General features: G+C 47.9%; 1 protein-coding gene across 1 annotated transcript in view; it reads right to left on the reverse strand.

The window, feature by feature from the left end:
* Window positions 1–15,144, reverse strand: part of VOPP1 (VOPP1 WW domain binding protein) — a 71,391-nt gene that overhangs the window by 22,241 nt on the left and 34,006 nt on the right. The window contains exon 3 of the mRNA XM_007463692.1: window positions 960–1,037. Coding sequence (XP_007463754.1) covers window positions 960–1,037 — 78 coding nt within the window. The remainder of the gene's footprint in view (window positions 1–959; window positions 1,038–15,144) is intronic.

The raw sequence follows: 15,144 nt of genomic DNA on the forward strand, positions 1-15,144 counted from the left end.
CCTGCTGATTCCCTAATCAAACATCAGGAACAGCTGTCAGGAGGCAAAGGCAAAATCTCACCAAAAATTCAAGTGTCTGCTGCCACATGCTCAGGAAAGGCCCTAAAGTCTTTAGACGTCAGGAATGTCAGAATCTGAAACCCATGAAGATGGTTAAACCTTAAGGCTGGGTCCTGATCCTTCACGGGGTTTGCCTCAAAGACTGTACCTCTGCAGTGGTGCAGAGGAGAGCGTGGCAGGCACAGGAAATGCTCTTTTGGTTTTAGGCAAATCCTTTCCCACACATACTCTGCCATCTCTGTCATCTGAAGCCTATCTCTTATCTACAGAGTCAAATGAATCTTCAGACAAACCTCCAAACAGGCATCCTCTGAGGGTGGCAACTCACGGGAGGTTCCTCTCCTTAGTGGGAACTCTGCATCCTATCCTTTTAGGACTCTGTCAGCTTTACTCCCTCATTCTCTCCCGAGGTCCAATCTTACAGACTCCAGACAGCTCTTCCAACTTCCCCCAGTAGAGCTGGAAGATGGGCAAGGATGCAGGCTGTCTGTCTGGAAAGTCAGGACTCAGCGGACACGATGTGAATACGGAAGATTTCCAGGCAGTGGAAACTTTATAACGAGATGTGCTGATTCTCTGATCAACACAACTGGCCTCAGCTGCATTTCACAAATCGGTGGAGGAGCCGCTGAAGGACCAGGCTGCTGTACAGTCAGCTTCCAAAAGAATAAGTCTTCTTTCCGAGCCACAAGTCTGTGGAAATGGGGACGAGCTTTCTCCAGACTCTGTGAGCAGAAGTGCTTGACATGAAGCCAGCCCCAACGTACCTGCTTTCTTGAGGCCACCCAGAGACCACATCCTCAGGGGGAGGTGATGTCACCTTGGCTGTGACAAACTGACCGGGCAGTCCTGGGGGAGGGCAGGGAGAGCATCTGAGACCAGGAAGAGTCGTGACCTACCAAAAATACCACAGCCTCTGTATGGAAAGGGCCCGCACACAGCACCTGGAGCCACAGCAGTCCTCGTAAGGGCGGCATCTGCGGGAGAGAGGGCACAGGCCGTCAGCATCCTGCGGAAGAAGGGCCAGACCAGTCAGGAGGTCCAGGCAGACTTCAGTGCAAAGGACAGAACTGCCACCACTGCATTTTAGGAAACTAGCAGAGCTGTGGTAGTCCAAACGGGTGGCCCAAACGGAAGGCGCTGAGAGGGACAGTGTCATGCAAAGCACCTGTCTGCTACATATCCTGTGGGCAGAATCACAGTGGTTTCCTTCTGGGGAGGTCCTGTAACTGGATGACCAAACACCTGCATGAAACAAGAGGGGAGCGTCAGAGCGCTGTAGACCCTGCTCAGCGCTGACCCCCGTCAGAAGATGGGTATCTGTACCGACAAGGCCAGCGAGGTTAAGGGCAGAGGTTACGAAGTCAGCCAAGTCAGGTGGTTTAGTCCTGGTCTTGCCACTTACCAGCTGCAGGACTTCTCGCAAGTTATTCAACCGCTGTGAGCCTCAGTTTCCCCACAAGCAAAAGGGATGGTGGGCAGGACCTCCTTACAGTGCTGTTTTAAGTCTGAAGGCCAGCATCCTCGTGTGAAGTGCTGACAAGGGCCATGGCTCCTCACACCTGTCCTGCCACCGCGATGCTGACAATCACAGCACTCAGCACCCTTCCTCCCCCAGAAGATCCCTGAGAAAGGCCCTCACCCTCCGAGGACAGGTCCAGAGCAGGGTCCAGGCTCCAAGCGGTTATTTTGGCCTCCTTCAATATTCCCACTCTTCCCCAGCCCCGCCTTCTTTATGAAAAGAGAGGAGCTGTGAAAATGTCTGCACTTTGGTTTTCACAGAGACACTTTCACTAAAGCAATTTCAGTCCAAGTGGCAGTGGACTGGGTGTGTGCAAGGGTGGGCAAGGCTGTTTCTCAATCATATTAAATGATCACAGAATTGTGATCTAGGTTCCTGGCAATTTTCTTCTTTTAAAAACAAAAAAGTAGTTGGGAGAAATGCACAATTTGATCCAAGACCTTGGACACTGAATTTGTAGGTAATTCCAGTACAAATTGACTTGTTTTATGTAGAAAAATATGTAGAAAATAGCTCCCTATAAAACATTAGTTAAGGGCTCCCCTGGTGGCACAGCAGTTGAGAGTCCGCCTGCTGATGCAGGGGACATGGGTTCGTGCCCCGGTCCGGGAAGATCCCACATGCCGCGGAGCGGCTGGGCCCGTGAGCCATGGCCACTGAGCCTGTGCGTCCGGAGCCTGTGCTCTGCAACGCAAGAGATCACAACAGTGAGAGGCCCGCGTACCGCAAAAAACAAACAAAAACATTAGTTAAGATGGAGAGTTATGAGTTACAATGGAACTCAGCACACCTGAGCTCCAGCGCTGCTTTTCCTTCTTTGGCTCCTACGGCTTTAGCTCTTTAAACACCCAGCACCCAATCTCTGCTAAATCCTCTATCATTTCAAGGACAAATTGAGCTGAGAGACCCCCACTGAACCACTGCCATCACACACACACAGACACACACACACACACAGACACACACACACACACACACACACACATACTTCTCCACATGATCAGAAGTTTCCCGCCCATTCCTCCCACAGTCCATGAACATCTCATGATTTTGACGAGATGCTCCAAAAAGCTGGTAACACAAGCTAATCTGCTTAACTTGACTTAACCAGCCAAGATCTAGCAGAGCACTGAAATGTGCGCTTAAAAACGCTACTGGTTCCCACAACCCATGCATCTAACAAAAAGTCACTGAAATGCCACTCTGAACTCGGCCTGTGCTGGGTCCTGGGGGTGGAGCAATGAAAACCCAGACAGAAGTCCCTGCCATGGAGGAGCTTTCTTTCTAGAAGAGGGAGACAAACAACAAGCCAGAAAAACGTGAACTGGGTTAGATGGCAGTAAGTTCCACTACGGTGAAAAATAAAGCAGAAGCTGGCGGATCAATCAATAGCTCGGGGGAGGGAGTGGTGGATGATACAATTTAAGACCAGGTGTCGGGGATGACTCACTGAGAGGGTGACATCTGACCACTCAGAGATCCAGCCTGGCTATGACGTGGGCCAGCGCAAGGGCCTCAGTGCTGCGAGAGGAGAGCTGGCTCCAGGGAGGCTGGTCTGCTGGCTCTCCAGCTGCACTGTGGAGAGGAAGGCTAAGCACAGACTGAAAGACAAACTGAAATGCCCGGTGTAGGGCAGCCAGGGAGTCTAGGCCAGGGCTGCACCAGCAGTGCATGAACAGCATCATCTGCTAACACCATGTACAGCACTGTCCACAGTAACTCCCTGGTGTGTGCGGGCGCGTGTGCATGTGTGTAGAGGGAGCGGGGGAGCGCTCAAGGGATATATGGACTTCTCCCTTTTAGCTTATGGGGAGTTCAGACAATTAATTGTAAACAAAAGGAGATGGGACTGTTTCCAATCATGAACTTGCAAAGACAAGCGTCCTTAGCAACTATGTTGGATTCACGATAAATGTGATAATATGGTAGAGAGAATTCAAAGAGGGCCCCAGATTCCTGCCCCCCCCCCCCAGGGTACATGGCCTGCGTGATCTTAAGTGTGGAGGGTCCTGTGAATATGATGGGACGGCCACTCCCATGATTACGGAACATTACATAAGGTGGTATGTTGCGTAAGACGGCTGTAGCAGACCGGGGGCTCTCCTGCTGGCTTGAAGAAGAGAGCTAGGACTAAGGGTGATCTCCAAGAGTTGGGTGCAACCCCCAGCCAGTCAGCAACGAAACCAGGACTTCAGTCCTACAACCTCAAGGACAGGAATTCTGCCATCAACCTGAATGAATTTACAAGAGGACCCTAAGCTCCAGAAGAGGGCACAACCCAGCCACCACTTGGTTTCAGCTCTGTGATACCTGGAGCAAGGGACCCAACAATGCTGTGCCCAGACTTGTTATCTATAGAAATTGTAAGATAATAAATACATGTGGCTTCATTCTGCTTAGTCTGTAGTGATTTATTACTCAGCAATGGAGAACTCATACAAATGAGAACAAAGGTTATAGGCTTTGGTCACATCCTACATTCTACATGGCAGGTCAGTGCTTCACAACTGTCTTATTTAACACACAAGGTAAACATTATCAACCCCATGTTTGAAATAAGCTCAGAAAACAAGGCGCTAGGGATGTCATGCCTCCTCTCAGCCCAGGTCACTGAAGCCAAGAAAGGATTTGGCCAGTATTTCAGGAAGGCATTTTGCATAGACACTGCCTCTTCAGTGACAATGAGTCTTCTGTCACCAAAGGGCCACTTTCTCAGATCCCACTTGATATTCCTATTCTTCCAGGGCTCTGCTTAACAAGCTGCTGTGGACATCACCACGAGGGTGTGTCGTGACTGTGCTCATGAACAGTGACCGTGTAAGACTCCACCACCATTTAGCTCATGCGAATAAACCAACTGGATAGGACTAAGAAGGGCAGTGGAGGGATGTCTAAGAAAGTGAAAGAGGGTGAGACGGTGTAGAGGGGAAGGTGATGTTTAATGTGGCAGAATTTAAAGTTTCCCAGAAAGCAAACCAAGCCCAGAAGAAACAAGAGGGTAAGGTGGAAATTCGGCAAGACCGTGGTAACAGACAATGTGAAGGAAGCATAGAATCCCTAGGTAAATGGCAGGAGGTCCTTGGGATGAAGCCACAGACAGAAATTCAGCAATCACCTTTTTTTTTTTTTTTTTTTTGCGGTACGCGGGCCTCTCACTGTTGTGGCCTCTCCCGTTGCGGAGCACAGGCTCCGGACGCGCAGGCTCAGCGGCCATGGCTCACGGGCCCAGCCGCTCCGCGGCATGTGGGATCTTCCCGGACCGGGGCACGACCCCGTGTCCCCTGCATCGGCAGGTGGACTCTCAACCACTGCGCAACCAGGGAAGCCCCAGCAACCACTCTTTAATAATGCATGAAGAGGGCTTCCCTGGTGGCGCAGTGCTTGAGAGTCCGCCTGCCGATGCAGGAGACGCGGGTTCGTGCCCCGTTTCGGGAAGATCCCACATGCCGCGGAGCGGCTGGGCCCGTGGGCCATGGCCGCTGAGCCTGCGCGTCCGGAGCCTGTGCTCCGCAAATGGGAGAGGCCACAACAGTGAGAGGCCCGCATAACGCAAGGAAAAAAAAAAAAAAAAAATGCATGAAGGGGTTCTTGCTTTAACTTGGAACTGCATATTGGCCAGATCGCCTACCCCATTCCATGCCAAGAACTCTCTACAATTAGTAGATGATAACGTAATCTAAAGACAGAACTAACTTAGTAAGATGTGACATCAGGTAAAAGTAGGGTGTTGATTTGGGAAGAACTACCAAAGTTCCCACAATATTATACAACAGAACAGTGTTTTCAACTATCGTGACCCATTAGTCACAATATAATTATGAAATCAAGTTATTGGGCTGTGACACGTATTTTACAAAGGTAAAGATCATTTTTTTAAAAATCAGAGGGCATCCCACAAAAGAAGTGTTCTGTGAAACCTATGTTTTGGTCACACATACATCCACACAGATATACATATTCCTTCAAAGCTACTGTTGTGGAGGCCCCAGATCAAAAGCGGACAGGCTCAAATTTCTGTTGTATCTAGATGGGCTTCTTTCATCCTCCTGGTAGGTTCTGGGCAGCTGCAGGTCCAAGTGCCCTGACTAGCAGATCACTTCCTGCTGTCAATGGTGCTGGGCTAAGGGTTCTTTCTGGTCCCCCATGACCTCTACCTGGGTGACACTGGGTCAGACGGCTATTGCATTTTTACTCCTAATTCTACTAGATGACCTGCAGTGATCAAATTCTAGAAGATGCAACTCTCGTTCCCTCTCCAGTGGGAATGCCCCCACTCATCTGCCTACTATCAACAGCTCTGAATGCGGGCGGGAGGTGGCTGCAGGGGATGGAGAACGCAGATGGCAGACATCTGCAGCTTAGGAGCAGAGAGACTGTGATCTTCCCAACTCAGAACAATTTCTCTCCCATTGTTCTACCACTTTTACTACCCAGATGTTTCCCAGAGAGTAGCTTGACCCTGACTATGATTAGAGCTGCCCAGCTCTGGGTACAGTGAGGGCTGAAGGGCACCTGGAGTCCATTCCAGCCTGGCAACTGTGAATTTGGTATAAAACAGGAAAGCAGATAAAGGGATAAAAATTTAGTGAGGTTTTCTTTTCGTTTTTGTATGTGGGAAACTCTGTAGACCATGCTCAGAAGCTTTGGGAGGTGATGGGAGACACTGGTGATGCAGAGGGATGTTGTTATGACTGAACTGTGTCTCCTCAAAATGCCTGTGTTGAAGCCCTTACCCTCAGTGTGACTGTATTTAAAGATGGGACCTTTAAAGAGGTAAAGAAGGCTAAATGAGGCCATAAGGGTGGGACCCTAATTTGTTAAAACACGTCCCTTCCGAGTTATATTCATAAGGAAACATTTGCTACTTTGAAACCTAAGCCCCTGCAGCACACTAGTTCCCATGTTAGAAGCACACAACACAAGGATCTCCACAAGCTTTTAAACATATGTAGACCCTCCTGTCTCGAATTACACACACACACACACACACACACACACACGCACGCACCTCAGCCTAAGAACGAAGATTATAAGTATGTTGATTTTTATACAATGGAATACACTCAGCCATAAGAAAGAATGAAATAATGCCATTTGCAGTGACACGGAAGGAACTAGAGATTATCATACTAAGTGAAGTAAGTCAGACAAAGAAAGACAAAAATCATATGATATCACTTATATGTGGAATCTAAAATATGACACAGATGAACTTACTTATGAAACAGAAACAGACTCACAGACACAGAAGACAAACTTATGGTTACCGAAGGGGAAAGGGAGTGAGGGAGGGATACAATAGGAGTTTGGGGTTAGCAGATCCACAGTACTATGTACAAAATGTAAACAACAAAGTCCTACCATATAGCACAGGGAACTATATTCAATACCCTGTAATAAACCACAATGGAAAGGAATATGAAAAAGAATATGTATATGTATAACTGAATCACTTTGCTGAAACTCACACATTGTAAATCAACTACACTTCAATAAAAAAAAAAAACATTTTTTTAAGAAAGTATATTGATTTTGAGTTCCTAATTCAAATTACTTCCTGCAGGCAAGATTCAACATCTAAGTGCTCTACCTCTCACTTTTCAGGATCCAAATTTGGAACACCAGCAGAAATGTGCATTGTCAACTGGTTATCTGCTTTCTTTTCTCAAAACAGAGTGTCCTGTACGCTCTCTTGTTTAGCTGAAGACCCATGCACTCCAAGCACACTTGTGGCTCATGTGCAGTCCTGGCCTGGCCCCCGATGTGGATGCTGGGGAGTGCCAACCACTCGAAGGGGCACGCAGTTACCTGTGGGGTGACACTGTCACCCCCCTTCTCTCTGCTGCTTTCTTCCAATGAACCTGTTGGTAAATTGGGGCCCTAAGCACACGCCTGCTGACATTCCAAACAGCTGTAATTACGAAAAGAATGTTAAGTATAACGCTGAGCTCAGTCAAAAGTAGCCAACATTAGCAGGCAGTCTAGCTACTAAATAAGTCATCATCCAACACACCAGGTCTATTGCTCCCAGTGCCCAAGCCTTGAGACGGCACTGGTGTTCCAAAGGACAGCTGACGACTGACTAAGCCCGTGACCTTCACTGTGCTGCATGCAGAACAAATCGGGATGGAGACAACAGAACTGAATTTTCCTTCTCATTCTACTCTGTGTGCCAGACCCTCAAACTTTCAGTAGAAAGGACATTGCTTTTAACCACTAAATCTATTCCCAGACATATCTAATTATAGGTCTAGGAGTCTGAAACACACACGTCTGCTTTAGAAGAGTGAAAAGAGCATGTGCATTCGCAGAAATGGGCCCTTGGAGTTGCTTCCTGTTAAGCAAGTATTCTCCACCGTATCCCAGGATCCAAACACACATTTCTGATAAGGTAAGAAAACGAACGGCCCACTCTGAGCAGGTGTGAATTTGTAACTGGGTACATCACACAGGTAAAATCAGGGTGTGCAGCCTTTCCCCCCAGGATATGAAAGGTGATGTGGTTCTGACGATGCCTATGTCTAGAAGTATATCTGCCACAAGTTAGAGGTTTGTCGTGGCAGCGATTAAATGCAAATATAACAGGATGGCCCCTTTGGCAGTTTGCAGAGCCTAAGAAGTAAGCACATGCCATCTCAGCACTGCCCAGGAGGGGAGCGGTCTGCCCACCAGACACACCCATTCGTAGCCTTCGAGTAACATAAATCTCAGGAATAGAGAAAGACAGCACATCAAGTCAGGGAGTGTCCAATGTTAATAAAGTTACAAACTCTCTTTAAAAAAAATGGCCAACTGTTGGTAAGTACATTTTTTCATGTGGCGTAAAATGGTAATTTATATTTAAACTGATTCATGGAAAATCAACTCAGCATTTAGTAAAGCAACTAAAATACAAGTCGAGTCTTCAGGGTGGAAGCCTAGAGATGGAGTTTATGGGGGATGGAATTTTTTTGTTTTTTTTTTTTTGGCGTAAAAGAACGGGGCACGGCTGAAACAAGAAAACTTCAGGGTTCTAAGTAAATTCCCATCAACCCCATCTCATGCACGAGGCCAATCCTTCCCGCATCTGCTGGGTTAAGTCTCAGCGGACCATGCTCTCTCTCCCTTCTATGTATCAGCCAGGACATTTTTTTTTCCTGTCCAATCCCCAGTTTCTTAGTTTGGTGGTTGGTCTGGTCTCCTCAATTATATGCCGTATGGATCTTGATACCTGGACCTGCTTCTTACGCTGCTTTTATTGTCATCTGCCTTTTCCCACAGAGCGCAGCACAAGGCAGGTGCTTAAAGAAGCCTTCCTGGGTTAGAATCAGGAAGTATATTCAAGGTTATCAGAGATTTCCAATTAACCTGTGAGAAACTGGGCTCCTTGAAAAAACTAAACACAGCCCCACAAGGTCAGAGAAAACTCCAAAAGGGAAGTGAAACTCAGGGGCAGCGCCGAGGTTGGCCAGTCCCTCAGCCATACAACACCCTTGGCAGGTGTCCCCTAAGAGCCTGAAGAGCTCTGCCCCTCCTTCCTTGTAGGGAGGAACTCACCCCCAGCACATCCTTGACTCACCTTCCCTCTTGACCACCCCACCAGAGGCTGCCCACACCTCCCACGGCCGTTCCAGCAAGAGCAAGCCCTTCAACATCAGAAGGGGTTCTCATGTTTCCAGAACCTTCTCTCCTCCAGGAAAGCATGCCCAGTTCGGGTAAAATCTTGGTTCCCCATGCTCAGGAAAAATGCCTATTCACTCTCATGACTGTAGCCTTAGACAGTATTAACATTTTTAGCAACCATAACACAGCTGAGTCAGAATGAACTGTCAAATAAACTTCCAAGCTTTTCTCAGTCAGTAAGTTCTATCTTCCCATCCTGTACTGGGACAGGGCTTAGGGATCTAAATACAGGATCTTACAGTTATCCATCATAACATTTAAACGTATGGAATCTGGCTCATTATTTTAGCCAGTCAGAATGGGAGCCTCATTCTGTCACTCAAGGCACTCCTAGCTTTCTGTCACTTAAATGAAGAATCAAGCTTTCTTGGGACCCAGGAGTGCCGGACACATCCAGCCAATTCTACTCCTCCTCCCTGCAATGATCACATGGCGATGACTTAGCACGGCAATGGCCACAGACAGCCCCACGGTAAGGTCAGATGCAGAATGAGGCTTGGGCCTGAACAGAAAGTGGAATCTTTTCACATCCTGAACCGTAATCTGGAATCCGAGATCTTCCCAAAGTTTGACAGGCTGCCTGGAGTAAGAAAATCAATGGAAGAGAATGAGAGATCACTCCACATAGAGAGTCCTGGCCTAGCTGCATGGCAAGTCAGAGAGGAGACAGCCAGCAGTGTAGGCAGAAAGGGAGGGCCCTGCAGCAGGAGAGGGGGGACGTGCACCCAGGCACATGGCCCAAACACCACCAGATGCCCTCTGATCAGCTATCTCGGACAGATCAGTTCACTGCCTAGCTTGAATTTTATGGTATTTGAATTATATATTAATTTTAAAAGAGGAAGGAAGGGGCTTCCCTGGTGGCGCAGTGGTTGAGAGTCCGCCTGCCGATGCGGGGGACACGGGTTCATGCCCCGGTCCGGGAGGATCCCGCATGCTGCGGAGCGGCTGGGCCCGTGAACCATGGCCGCTGAGCCTGCGCGTCCGGAGCCTGTGCTCCGCAACGGGAGAGGCCACAACAGTGAGAGGCCCGCGTACTGCAAAAAAAAAAGAGGAAGGAAGGAAAGGAGGGAGGGAGAGGGAGAAAGAAGGAAAGGAAAGGAAAAGAAAAAGAAAAGAGATGGAGGGCTTCCCTGGTGGCGCAGTGGTTAAGAATCTGCCTGCCAATGCAGGGGACACAGGTTCGAGCCCTGGTCCAGGAAGATCCCACATGCCGTGGAGCAACTAAGCCCACGTGCCACAACTACTGAACCTGCGCTCTAGAGCCCGCAAGCCACAACTACTGAGCCCGCACGCCTAGAGCCCATGCTCCGCAACAAGAGAAGCCACCGCGATGAGAAGCTCACGCATCGCAACGAAGAGCAGCTCCCGCTCGCCACAACTAGAGAGAGCCCGCGCACAGCAATGAAGACCCAATGCAGCCAAAAATAAATAAATTAAATAAATAAAATTTTAAAAAAACTTTTAAAAAGAAAGAGCTGGATGCGATACCCCTCTCCCTACAACCTGAGAATCTGACTGCTACAGCATGCCTTCCATATTTTCATTCAAATCAATTATAAAATAGTGATGATGGAGCCAATGGTCAATTCCATTAAAGACCTTCCTTCCATGGTGGTATTTTACTAATCATACTTTTATAGGTACAGCTATTACACCAGCCACAAATCTACCTAACGGGCCTGTTTGTTTAGACCAGACTTTCTATCTTATCAGCTGAAATACGGAGTGAGTTGCTATTAAATGTCTTCATGCAACTCGGGCACACTGTCAAGTCACAGATCTCCCCGTCTCACAGTCCCATCGAAAAAAATGAGCCCAACCTCACAGGACATTAACAGGCAAACCCAAATTAGTTCCAAATGATCACAAAAGGCCCCTTTAATAATCTCTTTGAGATGATTCTCCTGAAGCCTTCACGTAGGTTCCCTACCACCCTGCGCTGGGTGATGAGCCCACTTTTTATCTTTCGCACGTGCGCTGTTAAAATCCCACCCCAGTAGGCTGCTTGCTTCCTTAGCATACTGACATCCTGGGAATTCCCGCCTCTTCCCTCCTTAAACTAGGTCTCTGTGATCTTCATGACATTTCGGGTTTCCCACTAATCCCCCGAAGCACTCTTCCCGTTCAGATGGATATCAATGCGTCACAGCCATCTCTTTCCCAATATTGAGTCTATCATCCAAAAATATACTACTCACCACCAATTCTACCTTCCTATAACAAGCTTTTAAAATATTATTTAGTGTTTCAATATTTATTTATTTTTAGCCTTATTATGGCCTAACATGGAGACCATCTCTCCAGCCTTTCCTTAAGGGCCCAAACCTGCCATGGGAAAGTTCTCCATTTGAACAAAGTAGCAGAACCCTCCACATGTGGGCGTATAACAGGAAAGGAGGCAGCCCAGTAGGAACCTCTGCAGCTTCAGGCGGTCACTGTGTGACGAGCACTCTGGAAAGCAGTGGTTCTCAACCCTGGCTCACATCCCAATTACTGGGCAGCTTTAAGACACGCCTCTGCCTGTGGGTTGGTAATCGTTCCTCAGGTGAGTCTAGGACACAGCCGGGACGGAGAACCACCCGCTTGTCGGTGTTTCCTCTCAGGGCACCCGGCAGGAACATGGCAGGGGAGGAGACGCTGTTTTGGCTTTCCTGATCGGTTTTTTTTAAAAACAGTTCTACTGAAGTATAACTGATATACAAACAACTGTACATATTTAATAGATACAATATGTTGAGTTTGGACACACACAAACCCGTGACACCATCATCACACAAGAGGTAATAGACATATTCTCATAAGTTTCAATATTGAATATCTGTGAGAAAAAGCCATTTCAAAAGAACTTTCGGGCTTCCCTGGTGGTGCAGTGGTTAAGAATCCGCCTGCCAGTGCAGGGGACACGGGTTCGAGCCCTGGTCCGGGAAGATCCCACATGCCACGGAGCAACTAAGCCCATACGCCACAACTACCGAGCCTGCGCTCTAGAGCCCGTGAGCCACAACTACTGAGCCCACGTGCCACAACTACTGAAGGTCATGCGCCTAGAGCCCGTGCTCCGCAACAAGAGAAGCCACTGCAATGAGAAGCCCACGCACCACAACGAAGAGTAGCCTCCACTCACCGCCAACTAGAGAAAGCCTGCGCGCAGCAACAAAGACCCAACGCAGCCAAAAATAAATATATTAAATAAATAAAATTTAAAAAAACAGAACTTTCATCTCTCCAATCACAGGTTTTGGACCTTATACGTGTCTGGCTGTCAAGTAAAAAACTTCACAGATCTGAGGATGAATTGACGGTTCTTTCTGTCAATCTCAGCTGACAATTCATATGTCAGAATATTTTCCTTGCAGTCTGACTTGATTTCCCTGACAGGCGGGGATGTGCCCGTCTGTGGAAACAGATGGTTAGAGTTTGATGACCTTTTAACACTTCATGGCAAAGTCACACATCTATGGGCTCTAAAGAGGGGACCACAGTGGCTCTGATGAGACCCTATCTTGAGCCTTTGGGGGTTGGGAGGACAGGTGCCCTGGGAGTCATTCCTCCAGAGACACATCTTTTACCAGAAAACATCTCAAACTGGAATAAACCAAAATTGCTTGTACTTAGGGTGGCTTATGGGATTTACACAGGGAAATTCCACTCTACTTCTTCCATGAAGAAAGTATTATAAGTGCTTATTATAAGCCCTAAAATTAAAAGGCCAAATGGGTTAGAAAGTGCTCATTTCCTTGCCATTTTAACCCTTGAACAGCTGCTGCCTCCAAGCCCAGCTGCCCCCGGAGCTGAGTGAGCGGACGAGGAAAGATGGCCTAGACGCTTTCCCATGACTGCTGACCTTTGCTGGCTCCAGATTTTGAAACTCTGCCCTTGTGCTTCTGTGGTAGAGGTTTCTCCTCTTCCTCCTTTCAGTAAATTGCTGATCATTTAATAGCAGTTCTATTCAACTCTAACCTGGAAAACAAGAAACTTATCCTTCTACAGCTTGGGTTGAGTAACCCTCAGGTTAAAAAATAAACGCTGGTCAGTGAGCCAATACTGAAAATGAAAAACAGAAGTCCTCCTATGACCTCATAGAATTGAAACCTGATACTAGGTTTCATTTCACTGAAATAACACAAGTAAGGCAAATATAAATGGCATGATGAGTGTGGCCATGAGCTCTGGAAAGCAGACAGATTCCAGTCCCCATTAGCTCAAAAGTCTAGCAACCTGGATTCAGGCTGACACCCGGCTGACTTTCTCAGCTTGACTTTTACTTGAGTTGGTTTGACTTTCCTTACCTGCTCAGAACTCTCAAATCTGCATTCTGTCCGTGGACCCTCCTGAGCTGCAGAAGCAAAGCCCCACTGCCTGGATGCTCTGCAAGAACTTCAACTCACCGCCCCCCTCTCCCCCTTCTGCGAAACCCCTCGCTGAACCCGTTCTCTGCACCCTCTCTCACTGTCTGCCAAGCAGAGACCACTCTTCAGCCCCACACTGATGCTTCTGAGATACACTGGAGCCCACCGACTGGTCTCTCAGCCCATCTTCACTGAAAGGGACCCTCCACACTGTGCCCTTACTTCACAGCAACCGCCTTAGCTCCAGTCTCCACCTCCCAGCCCAGTGCTGTGCCAGCAGCCTTCTGAGAGGCCAAGCTGGTGCTGTCGCCTTGCTGTGTTCAGAAGGAAGTCTCAGCTCCTCAGAAGGACATTCGAGGTCCCTCGCCATCCTTATTCATCTCAGTCCCTGCCGTCAGCAGGGCAGCCTACACTCCAGCCTTGTGCTGCCCCAAATACACTCTCACTAGAGGCTCTGAAACTGCTCGTCAGCCGTCAAAGATCTGTGAGGTCTTTCTCAGCACCATCCCCTCATCCTCCCCGCCAGGCCAGGATCCTGCCTTTGCTGGGTCTCCAGCTCTGACCACGTACAATATTTGTTCACTGTTAAAGGCATCTATAGATCCGCCACCAGACCATGAGCTCAAGAGCGATCCTATCTCATTCCTCTATGTATAGCCCAGGTGCCTACCATGGTTCCCGGCACATCATATGCGTTTGCCTTCAGCGGAAGTGATGTCGCAGCAGAAAGAGACTCCCTAGGATGAGACAACACATAACTAACAAGAACCCAGAGTACAAAGCGTCCTCTGATTACGGTGTTACACCCAGTGGTGCTGAGGATGGTCGAAAGCAGCCACTCTCACACCCTGATGGCCGATTGTATCATGACAACGTTTGGGAAACTAACAGCATTTATTAAAATATGAAACAAGCATAACCTTTGCTTCAGCAATTCTATTTCTGCAAATCCATCTCACGACAAAATAAGTTCTAGTATGTGTAGGAAGATGTTTAGTGAGTACGGGGGCGTATCAGAATCCTTTCTCCAAGCTCCGGGGACCAAGATATGTGGAGACTGAGAGCTGTCTGGATTCATGAATTATAAGATATGTAACCACGTGCTACATAACATTACCAGCAGAAATCTGCACTGAAATACACAAAACATCTGTTAAAGTTCTCAAACAAGGAGACCGTTAGCCTGAGGGGGCTCTGACAGTTGTGTTGCCTTTGGAAGCAAACTGAAACCTAAGGCAGAGTGGATTCCTGTGAATGCCTCAAGTTGGGAAGGAAACCAATGACCAACAGCCAACAGGACTTTCCCAGACTAGGCAATCTCTTAAACTGTAGCCAATCAAATCACTTCCTTGTTTGATTCCCTATAAACACCTCGCCCCTGGCTTCTGGCGGTGGAATGCTCATCACTGCCCAATTTGAATTGGTGTTTCCTCAAAGAAACTCTCGAAAACTTTAATATGCCTCAGTTTATATTTCAGCACATCCTACTAAATGGAATTCTAAAAAGAATTTTAAAAGCCTCGTGTTGTCCAAATCCATTCCTGCCAC

The sequence above is a fragment of the Lipotes vexillifer genome, unplaced genomic scaffold, assembly GCF_000442215.2.
Source record: "Lipotes vexillifer unplaced genomic scaffold, Lipotes_vexillifer_v1.1 scaffold759, whole genome shotgun sequence".
In the NCBI taxonomy this organism is placed as follows: domain Eukaryota; kingdom Metazoa; phylum Chordata; class Mammalia; order Artiodactyla; family Lipotidae; genus Lipotes; species Lipotes vexillifer.